Here is a 15,420-nt window from a genome sequence, read left to right as displayed (position 1 = left end):
ATTCATTCCACTGGGCTTCAATGTGTTAGTAAGAACAATCCATTTAGTCTCACATTTTGATTTTTCATGGACAAGGTTGGCACCTCTCTTCCATATTGGATGGATTTTATCAATCCCCCAAAATTGCAGGCCAGCAGGGTTTCTTTTGTGTTTAAGTCTGAAATGGAGCAACAATCTATGATCTTTATAACCAATACTTATATTGTATATGTGTTCTGAAATACGTTTTCCTAAGGTTATTTTGGTCCTGCCAAAATACATTAGCCCACATGGGCATTCCAAGGCATACACTACATTGGTTGACATACATGAAATAAACTCTTTTATTTCAAACTCCCTAATATTTGCAGTGGATCTAAAATGAATCAAACCCATAATATGGGTATTTACCTGCTGGCAGGCCTTACACTTTCTGCACGCATAGAAGCCTGCCTTGTCCCAGAACATCTGGGGTCTGATAGGTGGATCCAGCACTTTTTTGTCCACACAATCACCAAGAGAAGGATTTCTTCTATATATAAAAATGGAACATCAGGGATGTTTGTATGTTTAGAATTGTTGTCCTGCTGGAAGGTGAACCTCAACCCCAGACTCAAGTCTTTTGCAGACACTAACAGGTTTTCTTCTAAGATTGCCCTATATTTGGCTTCATCCATCTTCCCATCAACTCTGACCAGCTTCCCTGTATCTGCTGAAGAAAAGCATTCCCACAACATGATGATGCCACCACCATGTTTCACAGTAGGGATGGTGTGTTCGTAAGGGGAATGTGCAGTGTACACTTTCCGCCAAACACATAGCATTTTGCTTTTAGGCCAAAAAGTTCAATTTTGGTCTCATCTGTTAAGAGCATCTTCTGCCACATGTTTGCTGTGTCCACCACATTGCTTCTCGCAAACTGAAAGCAGGACTTCTTTTGGCTTTCTTTTAACAATGGATTTCTTCTTGCCACTCTCCCATAAAGGCCAGATTTGTGGAGTGCACGACTGATAGTTGTCCTGTGAACAGATTCTCCCACCTGAGCTATGGATGTCTGCAGCCCTTCCAGAATTACCATGGGTCTCTTGGATGCTACTCTAATTAATGCTCTCCTTGCCCGGCCTGTCAATTTAGATGGACGGCCATGTCTTGATAGATTTGCAGTTGTGCCATAATGTTTCCAGTTTTGGATGATGGATTGAACAGTGCTCTGTGATATGTTAAAAATTTGGGATATTTATTTATAACCTAACCCTGCTTTAAACGTCTCCACAACTTTATCCCTGAGCTGTTTTGTGTGGTCCTTGGCCTTCAGGATGCTGTTTGTTCATAAGGTTGTCTAACAAACCTATGAGGGCTTCACAGAACAGTTGTATTTATACTGAGATTAAATTACACTCAGGTGGAATCTATTTACTAATTAGGTGACTTCTGAAGGCACTTCTGAGTGGACTTCCACTTCTGAGTGGAACCAAGATGCATTGGTTCCACTCGATTTTAGTTAGGGGTATCAGAGTAGTGGGGGCTGAATACAAATGCACGCCACACTTTTAGGATATTTAATTGTAAAAAAATTGGCAAACAATTTATCATTTTACCTCCACTTCACAATTATGTGCGACTTTGTGTTGGTCTAACACATAAAATTCCAATAAAATACATTTATGTTTAAAATTGTAATAATACAAAATGTGGAAAATTTCAAGGGGTATGGATACTTTTTCAACGTGTGTACATATAGTTTGTTATATATAGACAAGACTCATCACGCTTTGATGATACATAAGATATTATCAATGGAAACACATACCCTCTGAGCATTAGCTTCAGGCACTTTCAACCCACACAGGAAAGAAACTATGATTCTAAAGTGGTAATGTTCAGTAAAACATTCATAACTTATACAGCAGTACAGGTTGGAGCTCCCACATGTGCAACGAAGCAGTAGAATATTTTCAACATTTCTTATCTCCTCTACTAGGTATATAGAGCTCTATTTATGGCGGGAGGAGGAAGCATTATAGAATACATAGTCATCTTTATAGCTTATAAACTGCTAACTGCTAATTAGCCAGGTTTCACACACATTCCCAAATAACTTATTTCTGCTTATTTTTAGTGGCTAAAAAAGATCCACCCAACATGGACCTCAAGTCACCTGTAAACAGGCCGCAGTCTCCTGCTGACACAGCACAGAAAGGTAATGCAAATGTTCTGACATTCTGGTTGCTATTTGTTTGTTTTTTTGGGGGATTCTAAAATTGGCCATACACTAGTAAAAATTAATTTTTAGAATGTTTATTTAACTTTCCAATGCTTAGTGGTCAAATCAATTTGATATTCCCTTTCAAGCATAGTGATGAGAAAATTCAAAGGAGCAGGATGGAAACTTTTTCTTAAGCACACACATTTATAACTGTAAATGATGTTCTTGTAGGGGAATATTTGTACATATTATGATGTGCATGTTCTAGGCAATGGAATTCCATTTAAGTAGCAAGTCTGGACAAAATTTTAAGGGCCTTTGAATAAAATTAGTTGATTCACCTATGGCAGAATTTACGCAAGAACGTTCTAACGAAATTCAGTAACAGTTGTGCTTGTACATGCAGTTTTAATCTTGCTGCAGACTTCTTCCATGTATGTTGGTGCAAATAAAAAAAGTATATTGTCATTGTCCACAATAAATCATTTTTCTAAAGTTAGAAATTAAACCATATGTATCCTGAAAAAATGGATCATATAATTACCAACATTTTTATGTGTGCAACGCAAACAGGATAAAAAAAGGAACATTTGTGAGTTTTACTAAAAATATAGGGTTTTGCTAATTATTTACCTTGCAGAGTAGTAAGAAGTATATAATGATGCATTATAAAGTATGTGAGCGTCATGAAAAAAATGCAGAGATTATCATTTTTTTTTCATTTCGCTCCACGGGCTGTTACACCAAAGCTAATTGATCACAATATGTCTGTGTGACTAGCGCAGCACATGTAATATCAGCCCTCTTTTAGTCATTAACAGTCGTACAGAAGAATAAAAATACATAAATGCTTACACATTTCGGCACTCTTCTTAGTCTTAACAGCAGTGTAAAATGCCAGAATGTTGCTAGTAAACGTGCAAACACTTGTTGTTTGCAATTCTTTTATATTTTTTTGCTTCTAGAAGTAGAGCTCATTGTGATATTTTTTTGTGAATGCAGACCTGGTTACACAACTAGCAATATCTAATTACCAAAAATAACCATTAAGGCATATCTAAAAGAAAAAAAAACAATATTTTATATATTTTTTAGTAAAAATCCTTAGACATGGTGGCTGGATTAATTACATTTTTTCAGGTCAAGAGCATTTTCCTTGTTGTGTCCTTGTCACTTCCTGTGAGCTAAAAAGACAGCAAAAACAATAATATCTCTCAGGTGTAAACTATTAGTCCCATCAACTCAACTACCATATACAAAAAAATGAACAAAGGCTGTTCTGTTTGAAGTCTATCTATTGTGAGAGCTATCACTCCCCTATTGTACATACAGTGGAGAAATGAGTATGAAAATAAAAAAGATACTAAAAAAATCGAATGTAGCCACTACATCTAAGGACTTTTAAGCCGCATTTTATTACATTTTTCTTTTCTGGTTTAGATGTGCTTTCAGGTTGCTATATCGCAGTAAGCACCTAAGTCATCATACAGGTGATAAATGAATTGATGGAAGCCAGCCAAGTTTTTATTTAATTAAAAAGTAACATTTGTTAACAACCTTTTAAGTTTGTAGTTGGATAGAGTTGGCTTTAGTTGCATTACCATTGAACTTTATATAATGTGCATTTTGATTAAAACGCATCAAAGATTCAGCAAGAAGGTTTTTTTAAATGCACCGCTTCTAAAGTGCATGTAAAATGCACATCCTTGAGCACTAATGAAAACTGAAATCCAACATCTGTATCCAAGGACAAACTGCAACATTTTTCGGCTCACTATTTTTATATTGTTTTATTTCATGCTAAGAACATTTTCCGTAAATTCAGAAAATACCTTGATATACAGTATATAAATATATACGTGCAAAAAATTAATCAATAGGTGTAAAAATTCATCTCTCGTAAATAAATAAAATCAATAAATAATCAAATTCATCAATAAGTGTCAACATAAAAAATCATCCAAATATAAAGTCTCTCGTGAATCAATATAAAAGTTCAAAAATATAAAGTCTCTTATGAATAAATAAATATTAATGAAGATGCAAAAAGGAGAAAAAAAGTCTTGCTCTTCTATAAACTACTGATTGCCATGTCCCCCATGTAATGGAGATTAAGAGATATGGACATGTTCATAGTCCATATAGGGAGAGCAGACTAGGGTGACAACAATGACTTCATCCATAGATACAGTGGGGAAGTGACATAGCCAAACAGGGACAGGAAGCTGAATAACTGGTTAAAAACAAAGCCTTCATTAACTGCTTGCTGACCAGCCGCTGCCATTATACTGTGGCAGGTTGGCACAGCTGTGCAAATCGCTGTAGTTTTACATCAGGTGCTTTAAGAGTGATAGGGAGCGTGCGTGCCCAGGGCCAGTGCGCTGACCCACAGTTAGAAACACCTCCCCAGGGAACACCTAACCTTTTGATCATCCCCTAGTGTTAACCCCTTCCCTGCCAGTGACATTTATACAGTAATCAGTGGCTATTTTCAATGGTCCCAAAAAAGTGTCAAAAGTGATCTGTCCGCCGCAATCCAGCTAAAAATCATACATTGCCGTCATTACTAGTAAAAAATAAATAAATAATAAAAATGCCATAAATCCATCCCCTATTTTGTAGATGCTATAACTTTTGCATAAACCAATCAATATATGCATGGTGCGATTTTTTTTTTTTTACCAAAAATATGTAGAAGAAAACATATTGACCTAAACTGATTTTGGGATATTTATTATAGCAAAAATGATAAAATATTGTTTTTTTTTTCTTTCAAAATTGACGATCTTTTTTTGTTTATAGCGCAGAAAAATAAAAACCGCAGAGGTGAACAAATACCACCAAAAGAAAGTTCTATTTGTAGGAAAAAAAGGACATAAACTGTGTTTGGGTACAACGCCACACAACCGCGCAATTGTCAGTTAAATAGCTGCAGTGCCGTATTGCAAAAAAGGGCCTGGTCATTAAGGGGGTAAATCCTTCCAGTCCTTAAGTGGTTAAAGAAGCTTGAAAAGAGAAAACATATGGAGCCTCCAAACCAAGCTCAAGTAATCTGCAATATTTGACATTTTTGGTTTTGGGTTTAGATACATCTAACTTTCTTGGCCACCTTCTATTGCACCAGTCTAGTCAGTACTTGGTTGTTGTCCTCTCCAGATCACAAATGTGAATTATTTGCTCTTTCAACGCAAAGACCATTGTCCAAAGTCCATTGCCAATTATGAAATCCCTAGGACTATCCTGACTCTATAGACACAGGGGTTGATTTGCTAAAGGCAAAAACACTATGTACTTTGCAAGTGCAGTTGCGCTTATGTTCCGCAGAGCTTAGTGAACGTGGTGAAGCTTCACTTGGTGAGGAATACAAAATCAGGTGCAAAAAATAAATAAAAAAAAACAGGATTTTTGCTAGTCTGAATGATGGAGATCAGCAGAACTTCACCACATATACTAAGCTCTGGTGTAAATGATTGCAACTGCACTTGCAAAGTGCACGGCCCATTTATCTTTAGCAAAGCAACCCCAGTTAATCCCTCACCTCCTTCTCACCTCAGAAAACTTGTACGCTATATGAATATAGGCCCTGGTATTATTTGGAATTAGGATTTCTGTGCTGTAAGACATCAGTGCTGACCACTGCACCATCATTTTGCTCCAATGTACTTCTTTCTTAAACCGTATCTGTATATTAGCATTTTCAGTGACGGTTTTGAGCCAGCCTGTCTGCATGGCTCCTTTGGTTGCACTCAGGGTGTTATTTCCTGGCCTGGTTCTCAGAAACCTCCAGCAACTCACCTTTTCAACTTCTAGTCATTGATCTTTATGTTAAATAACCAGTGTTCTTTTTTTTCAATATTTATACTTCACACACTTTGCCTTGAAATTCTGAAATACACAAACCTGAGCTGGAAAGTATGGATAAAGGGTGAAAAATAAAAAAGGAATGTTTTGAACTCATTATTTTGTAAATCCAATTTTGTGTATTTCAACAATTTGTACTGTAGATTATATAAGGTGTTTACATGACACAGTGTATCACTTCTGATATCAAAATATTAATAAAAAATATCTGATAATTCATGCAATTAATTCATAATCATTCCCCCTATATACATACACCTAATAATAATGAACAAAATATCCCATATATCAACACCTACAATAAGTTATAAATACATATACAGTATCTCACAAAAGTGAGTACACCCCTCACATTTTTGTAAATATTTTATTATATCTTTTCATGTGACAACGCTTAAGAAATGACATTTTGCTACAATGTAAAGTAGTGAGTGTGCAGCTTGTATAACAGTGTAACTTTTCTGTCACCTCAAAATAACTTAACCACTTAAGCCCCGGACCATTTGGCTGGCCAAAGACCAGAGCACATTTTGGGATTCGGCACTGCGTCGATTTAACTAACAATTGCGCGGTCGTGCGACGTTGCTCCCGAACAAAATTGACATCCTTTTTTTCCCACAAATAGAGATTTCTTTCGGTGGTATTTGATTACCTCTGCGGTTTTTATTTTTTGCGCTATAGACAAAAATAGAGCGAATGCATTATTTTTTACTTTTTATATAATAATAAATATCCCATCTAAAAAAAAGTTTTTTTCCTGAGTTTAGGCCGATACGTATTCCTCTACATATTTTTGGTAAAAAAAAATCGCAATAAGCATTTATTGTTTGGTTTGCGCAAAAGTTATAGCGTCAACAAAATAGGGGTTCGCTTTATGGCATTTTTTTACTAGTAATGGCGGGGATCTGCCAGTTTTATCGTGACTGCGACATTATGGCGGACACATCTGACAATTTTGATGCATTTTTGGGACCATTGTAAGCATTGTACAGCGATCAGTGCTATAAAATTGTTCTGATTACTGTAAAAATTACACTGGCAGTGAAGGGGTTAACCACTAGCTGGCTAGGAAGGGGTTAAGTGTGTCCTAGGGAGTGATTCTAATGGGGGACGTGGCTACGAGTGACACATCACTGATCATCGCTCCCGATCACAGGGAGCTATGATCAGTGACAGTGTCACTAGGGAGAACGGGGAGATGCTTGTTTACATTACATTGCATCTCCCCATTTTTCAGCTCCGTGAGACGATCACAGGTATCCCCGCAGACATTGAGTCCGTTGGACCCAGGATCATACTCCCGGAACTCGCGGCAGGGTCATGCGCATGCTGGCGTGCCAAATTCAAAGGTACTTACCTGTACGCCCATTTGCCCAGCCATGCCATTCTGCCAAAATGTACATGCGGCAGTCGACAAGTGGTTAAGACACAGCCATTAATGTCTAAGTCACTGGCAACAAAAGTAAGTACACCCCTGAGTGAAAATGTCCAAATTGGGACCAAAGTGTCAATATTTTGTATGGCCACTATTATTTTCCAACACTGCCTTAACTCTCTTGGGCACGGAGTTCACCAGAGCTTCACACAGTGCCACTGGAGTCCTCTTCCACTCCTCAATGAAGACATCATGGAGCTGGTGGATGTTAGAGAACTTGTGCTCCTCCACTTTCCGTTTGAGGATGCCCCACAGATGCTCAATAGGGTTTAGGTCTAGAGACATGCTTGATCAGTCCATCACCTTTACCTTCAGCTTCTTTAGCAAGGCAGTGGTAATCTTGGAGGTGTGTTTGGGGTCGTTATCATGTTGGAATACTGTCCTGTGGCCCAGTCTCCGAAAGGGAGGGGATCATGCTCTGCTTCAGTATGTCACATTACATGTCGGCATTCATGGTTCCCTCAATGAACTGTAGCTCTCCAGTGCCGGCAGCACTCATGTAGTCCCAGACCATGACACTCCCACCACCATGCTTGACTGTAGGCAAGACACACTTGTCTTTGTACTCCTCACCTAGTTGCTGCCACACATGCTTGACACCATCTGAACCAAATAAGTTTATCTTGGTCTCATCAGACCAGAGGATATGGTTCCAGTAATCCATATCCTTAGTCTGCTTGTCTTCAGCAAACTGTGCAGGCTTTCTTGTGCATCATATTTAGAAGAGGCTTCCTTCTTGGATGACAGCCAAGCAGACCAATTTGATGCAGTGTGCGGCATATGGCGGCATATGGCCTAAGCACTGACAGGCTGACCCCCCCCCCCCAACCCTTAAATCTCTGCAGCAATGCTGGTAGCATTCATACGTCTATTTCCCAAAGAAAACCTTTGGATATGACGCTGAGCACATGCACTCAACTACTTTGGTCGACCATGGCGAGGCCTGTTCTGAAACCGCTGTATGGTCTTGGCCACCATGCTGCAGCTCAGTTTCAGGGTCTTGGCAATCTTCTTATAGCCTAAGCTATCTTTATGTAGAGCAACAATTCTTTTATTCAGATCCTCAGAGAGTTTTTTTGCCACGAGGTGCCATGTTAAATTTCCAGTGACCAGTAACACCGACAAGTCACATGACATCAGGGAGGGAAAATGGCTAATTGGGTCCAGTTTGGACATTTTCACTTAGGGGTGTACTCACTTTTGTTGCCATCAGTTTAGACATTAATGGCTGTATGCTGAGTTATTTTGAGGGGACAGCAAATTTACACTCACTACTTTACATTGTAGCAAAGTGTCAATTCTTCAGTGTTGTCACATGAAAAGATATAATAAAATATTTACAAAAATGTGAGGGGTGTACTCACTTTTGTGAGATATTGTGTGAATATATATATATATATATATATATATATATATATTAAGGCTGTTACTGATTAAAATTTTCTTATTCGATTAATTGTTTTTTTTAATCGATTAATTGACTAATTTCGATTAATTATAACGCACATACAGATCCAACTACTTTTAGATGATCTCCTTGCATTGCAACTCTGCATTAGTCAGTGGTAAATGTGGTATACACTATATACAATCCCCCCGACACTAGTTCGTTTCCACAATCCATGACTTAACTTCACAGTTCACACAAATACGTTTTAAATTCAAACTGTAGCACTGACGTCAGTAATTTTTTTAAATTAAACTTTAAGAAAAAACGTAGAAAGTTAGTTTAACTTTAATTATAAAATGTATCTAGTATATTGACTGTCAGTCACTTTATAGTAGGCAAGTAGGCATCACTTTAGCCAGTCGCGCAGACATACCAGTATTTACATTTTGTTTTGTTTTTTACAACAATGTTAAAAACGGATGTTATCAAATTTGCCTACACTTAGCTCACTGAATTATCCCAGTTAACCACATCCATATGTCACGGACATCGACATGACCGGACTCCTCCCCCCTTCCCTTCGTTAGCAGACGGAGGCACTTGGGGGAGGAGTCCGGTGACGTCGATGTCCGTGACATCACCGTATCTCCGACGGAACTCCTTGAAGACCCAGAAGCCGGCGGAGAGGTGAGTACCAATCAAAAGAATTTTGATCGATCAAAAAAATTAACGATTAATTGAGGAATTAATCTTTCATTTTTTTACATTTTCACAGCTATATATATATATATATATATATATATATATATATATATATATATATTTATATATATATATACATTATAATTATATATACATTCAAAGAATTATTATACACATTCACCAATAATTACCAGTAATTACTCAAGTCCATTCTTGTGAAAAAATATTAAAGTTGATATATTTTTCTTCCACCACCAGACAAAATGGAGTTGATTTACTAAAACTGAAGAGTGAAAAATCTGGTGCAGCTCTGCATAATAGCCAATCAGCTTCCAGTTTTTTTTTTTTTTAATGGAAGCTTAATTGAACAAGCTGAAGTTAGAAGCTGATTGGCTACCATGCAGTGCTGCAACAGAGTTTGCACTCTACAGTTTTAGTAAATCGACCCCTATGTGTCCAAAAATCTTATACTATCACTTCATGGCTCACATCCTGAAGTTACATTTGCGTGGGCATTTTGCCACAAAGTGAATGGCAGGAATTCCTGCTGCTGCGATTGATAGGTTTAAGCCGCCAAACCCATACACTTCGATGACAGGTTGTCGGCGGCTGCAGCTATTTGTGGCTATTCATACAGCTAGGGATTGTCTGCAGCCATCGCTGCTGGATCCACTTTCTGCATTCATGTCTATCGGCAGCTGAACACAGCTCCGTGACAACTCAGGCACCAGAAATATACAATGTCTTCATGCTGCACAGGCTAATGCCATACCTCCCAACTTTCTGAGATATATATGAGGCACACCTATTAGCAAAAGTATGTAGGCATAGGACACTCCCTACCACACCCCCCTTAACCACTTCCCGACCAGCGCACGACGATGTACGTCGACAGAATGGCACGGGCAGGCATATTGGCGTACATGTACGTCCAATATTCGTTAGCCGCCGTGCCATCGGGAGCGCGCCGCCGGCGGCTCGCTCCCGCGCTGGTCGGGACCCCCGTGAGTCTGGTCGCGAGACCCGCGGACTCGATCGCCGTGGGCATCCCCGCGATTGTCTCACGGAGCGGCCGAATGGAGGAAATGCTGTATAAACAACATTTTCCCATTCTGCCTAGCAACTAGTGACGCTGATCTCTGCTCCATGTGATTGGAGCAGAGATCAGTGTACACTAAATGAAAGCCCAACCCCCCCACAGTTAGTAACACACCCCTAGGAACACTTAACCCCTACACTGCCACCCACTGGTTAACCCTTTCACTGCCAGTGTCATTTACACAGGAATCACTGCATTTATATAGCAGTGATTACTGTATAAATGACAATGGTCCCAAAAATGTGTCAAAAATGTCCGATGGGTCCCCGACAATGTCGCAGTCACAATAAAAATCGCAGATCGCCGCCATTACTAGTAAAAAAAAAAAATAATAAAAAATTATTAATAAAAATGCTATAAAACTATCCCTATTTTGTAAACGCTATAACTTTTGCGCAAACCAATCAATAATCGCTTATTGCGATTTTTTTTACCAAAAATATGTAGAAGAATACGTATCGGCCTAAATTGAGGGAAAAAAATGTTTTTTTATATATTTTTGGGGGATATTTATTATAACAAAAAGTAAAAAATAATGCGTTTTTTTCAAAATTGTCGCTCTATTTTTGTTTATAGCGCAAAAAATAAAAACCGCAGGGGTGATCAAATACCACCAAAAGAAAGCTCTATTTGTGGGAAAAAAAGGACGTCAATTTTGTTTGGGAGCCACGTCGCACGACCGCGCAATTGTCAGTTAAAGCGACGCAGTGCCGAATCGCAAAAAGTGGTCTGGTCTTTGACCAGCAAATTGGTCCGGTCTGAAAGTGGTTAAAGGAGAATTGTACAAAAAAACTATTGGTTAAACCCACAAGTGCATTTTATTACCACTACTATTCCTTTATATATTTTTTTACAAATGCATCAAATTAGAAATTGGATTAAAGGTTTAGCACAGACCAAAATAAGGCACAGATGAAGAAGAAAGAGGGACAGAGGGACATTCTTCTGAATGAGGGGCAGTCCCATTCGAAATCAGGAATGGTTGGCAGATATGGTAATGTGGCCATTTGCATGAAGCCAAATATTGTATTTCTTTTTTCTATGTATTTGTTTTATTTAATGGTTTGTGCATGTGTTTTCTACGAGGCTGTCCTACAGTTATGATATCTAAAATCGGTTATTTTGTGGTCTATGATGGTTAATGTAACTCTTTATGTAATGGTCATTACATTACAATCATTTGTTTTGTAACAGTGACAAATCAGTTTTTATCATTTGTCAGAATTGGTCAGATGCTTGTGATTGTGGTTAGAGTGTAAAATTATTAGAGGCATTACAAGGAAGTTCCATGTGAGCGCTGAGATATTCTTTTTTTTATTTTATTTTTCTATGATTTCAAGAGTTGTGTTTTTCACACTCTAGGTTTAATTGCATACAAGCTTTCCATACACTAGTAGATTTTTGTACAAACATTCATCTGAAAATTCTCATCAGTATATTTTACTTTTGGAATAAATGGAATTTCCCAAACAAAAACCACATTCACCGGCCATACGTGGATTGAAAGTCAACTGGTTTAGTAGGAACCGGCTGAATTTAAATACATGTATGGACAGGCTGGTTGTATGCAAGTCGATCTATCAAATAACTTCTGCTCAACCAGCCTGTTGGGCCTTTTCCAAACGATCAGTGCTGTCGTGTATAGCTGGCAACACCGATTATTGTATTCTGATGGCGGCGAAGGCTCCCCACTGTCAGAATATAATGACACAGCAGGAAGGATTTGATGTGGATGGGGGAACCAGATCATTTTTTTTTAAACTCTTTAAATTTCCTCATCACTATGATCAAAAATGAATGCTGATTTGACCCCACTAATAAATAGAAAATTTTGAACGAAAATTCTACTAGTCTATAGCCAGCGTGTTTCCTTAGGGCATTGTTTTACTGCATTTCGCCACCATATTTCCTTTTGCCTGTTATTTTGGAACCCCTGCTTGCAGTGTCAGGAAAGCTATTCCTAAACACACACTCAGCAAACACCTTGCAGTCTCTCACATACAGACAGCATCATGTAAGCAATGTTTTCTCACAGTTATTGAAATTTAAATCTGACTAGAAAGTTTAAAAGGAATGGTGATATAGGAGGCAGAAGGTAAGTGAATTGCACAACAAGACTTCAGGAAGTATGCTTCCAGTGACCTTGTGGGGTGTTTACTGAACTTCCTTATGGTACACAGCTTCAATATCTGCAGCTCTGTGATTGGTTTGACTTTTTGCCTGGAATTACTGTAAAAAAAAAGCAGTAGAATTTAAAGTGGAAATAAACCATTCTATAATTTTCAGTCAAGGAAGCTGCCATCTTGGCCTCTAATAATTCTTCAACTGCCATAATGCTGCACATGTGATCAGTTATGAAACCAGCAATTGGATGGTTTGAAAGTTTGGTTGAGAGCACAACCGGCGGCCGGATGGAGTGCTGTCCGTGAGTGAGGGGAGGGACCCGATGACGGCGCCAGCGTGAGCAGATGGGGGCGGTCCTAACGATCAGCTGGAGCGGCGCGAGGGGAAAGGTCGCCGAGCTCCATGCATGAAGCCGCCCGGGCCGTTCCACCCCATCCCTACCGCATCCCGAAGCACACGGCGGGCATGAGCAGAGGATCTCAGCCACGGACCGACAGGAAACCGCCGATCTCCCCCTCCTCTTCCCCGTAAAGCGTGCGCTGCACACACATGAAGAGGAAAAGAGATTTGCCATGCCCCAGGACCAGATGGTAAAGTAAATTAAACCTAAGCCTCAAGTTTACCCTGAAGCGGCGGAAGACAGCGGAGCCCCGAGTGGACACATGCGGCGTGTCTCCTTTTGGACAAGATCCCCCCTGTCTCCCCAGGTATTTACTTTTCGGATTTCTACCCAGTATGATTTTTAGTTGCTGAATACTTGCTGAACTTTACCTGATCCTGCTCCTGATAGTTTTAAATCTGCTGAATGCCTGCGGTACTTGGGCTGGTGAGACTCTGGGGAATGAGGAGAGGATCAGCAGGGGTGCAGTGAACTGAGGCCAGAGGAGCACATATTAAAGAGCAAAATGTAAAACAGGATCAAACGGAATGTTACTACAAATGATGTGCAAGAGGTAATTTACCTAAAAATTGACGTGACTGTTTTGAGCACATAGTACAGTGGCTAATTGCCGGAAGGCTAAGCGGGATATTGTGTGGCACTTGCCGTGGAATTACACCGCAATTTTTATCTTGAGAGCGGGTGAAATCGCAGCAAAAGCTACATAGGAGAGCTCTCCCCGCCTAAATTCACTGAGCAGGTGAAAGCGGAATCGAGGTTGGAGCCTTTTGCACAGGATAGGCGCTACAACTAAGGAGAGACTATACAAAGAATTGTGGCTTACCTGTTTTTGTGAGTTGGTCTCTCTGCCCTTATAAACCTGGGGAGGCAAAAGACAAAGGGGGTAAACATGAGGGGAAGGAATCAAAAGGCGAACGATCCAAAAGAGAACCTGAATACAAGCACGATTCAGAAATACCTGAAGGAAACCAGTTCAAAAAGCCCCGGTATAGAAAAAAAACAGCAGGGGGTAAAGGAGAAAAAGAGAGAAGGATCCAAGACAGCAGGGGCCCCGGGAGTTAATTCAGGGGAAGACTCGGATCTGGAAACAGATGGTAATTTGCGGGGACAGGGGGATATCGCCCAAATCCCCACTAAAAGTGAAATGTTGGAAATGTTCGCTAAACTTGAAAATTCCATCAAAGTTGAAATCTCAAATGTCAGGATGGACATGGGCCATTTGCTGAGGAGAGTGGAAGAGGCAGAGGAATTAACAGGAAAACAGGCCCACGAAATATTAGAATTGCAAACGCAAGTAAAGAAATTGCAAACAGATCAGCGGGATACCCTATACAAATTGGATGAACAAGAAAATCAGAACAGACGGCAAAACCTGAGGGTCAGAGCATTGCCTGAACAACAAGGGGAGGATCTAGAGGCTAAGATGGGAAAAATTTTTAACCCCATTTTGGGAAAAGCAATAGGAGAGGTCCTAAAGATCGATCGGGTTCATAGGGTGAGGAAACCCCCAGGACTGAGGGAAGAGGTCCCGAGAGACGTAATCATCAAATTCAGTCACTATGATGACAAAGTTAAGATATGGAGCAGGCTCAAGGGGTCGCCCCCGTTAATATACGAAGGGGTCCCTATACAGATTTTCTCTGACCTGTCGGCGGGTACACTGGCCCGGAGGAGACTTCTAAAACCGTTATTAGAACTATTGAGAGCGGCAAATATTAGATACAGCTGGGGATTTCCTACGGCCCTATTGGTTCAAAGAGATGGACGAACATTTAGATTAAAATTTCTTGATGAGTTGGAGGTTTTCTGTAATAACCTAGGGATCCCTGTCCCAACGAATATCAAAGTTCCCTAGAGGACTTACATGGGGGTCTTTGACGGGGGAGTATGACTTTTGGATGGTTATTCTTTTGTGGGGTGGAAGGGGGAGGGGGGTGAGAGGGGTGGGAGGTGAGGGTGGTGGAAGGATCATGTGGGACCCCGGGATATCATAACCCACCTGCGGGGGGACCCCCTGCCCCCTTAGGGGAAGGAGGCAGGGGGGACCCAGACACGGGGGGCCTTAGTCGGAGTCACACCCTAGCGGGAGAAGTCTGCAGAATGGAGGAGATCCACAGCTGCAGAAAAGAAGCCAGAAATTGGCCAGGGGATGGGAGGGGAGGAGGTTGGGAGGGAGGGATGAGGGAAGGTAGGGATGGGGGGAGGCTAGGGGGGGGGGGAGGTG

General features: G+C 40.1%; 1 protein-coding gene across 1 annotated transcript in view; it reads left to right on the top strand.

Annotated features, from left to right (window-relative positions):
* SH3D21 (SH3 domain containing 21) overlaps positions 1-15,420 on the top strand; it is a 173,010-nt gene that overhangs the window by 105,799 nt on the left and 51,791 nt on the right. Inside the window, exon 11 of the mRNA XM_077481693.1 lies at positions 2,099-2,179. Within this exon, the coding sequence (XP_077337819.1) occupies positions 2,099-2,179 (81 nt within the window). The remainder of the gene's footprint in view (positions 1-2,098; positions 2,180-15,420) is intronic.

The sequence above is a fragment of the Lithobates pipiens genome, unplaced genomic scaffold, assembly GCF_037356315.1.
Source record: "Lithobates pipiens isolate NorthernLeopardFrog02 unplaced genomic scaffold, aLitPip1_a1.2 Scaffold_16, whole genome shotgun sequence".
NCBI classification, from domain to species: domain Eukaryota; kingdom Metazoa; phylum Chordata; class Amphibia; order Anura; family Ranidae; genus Lithobates; species Lithobates pipiens.
This window is presented reverse-complemented; position numbering and strand designations above follow the sequence as displayed.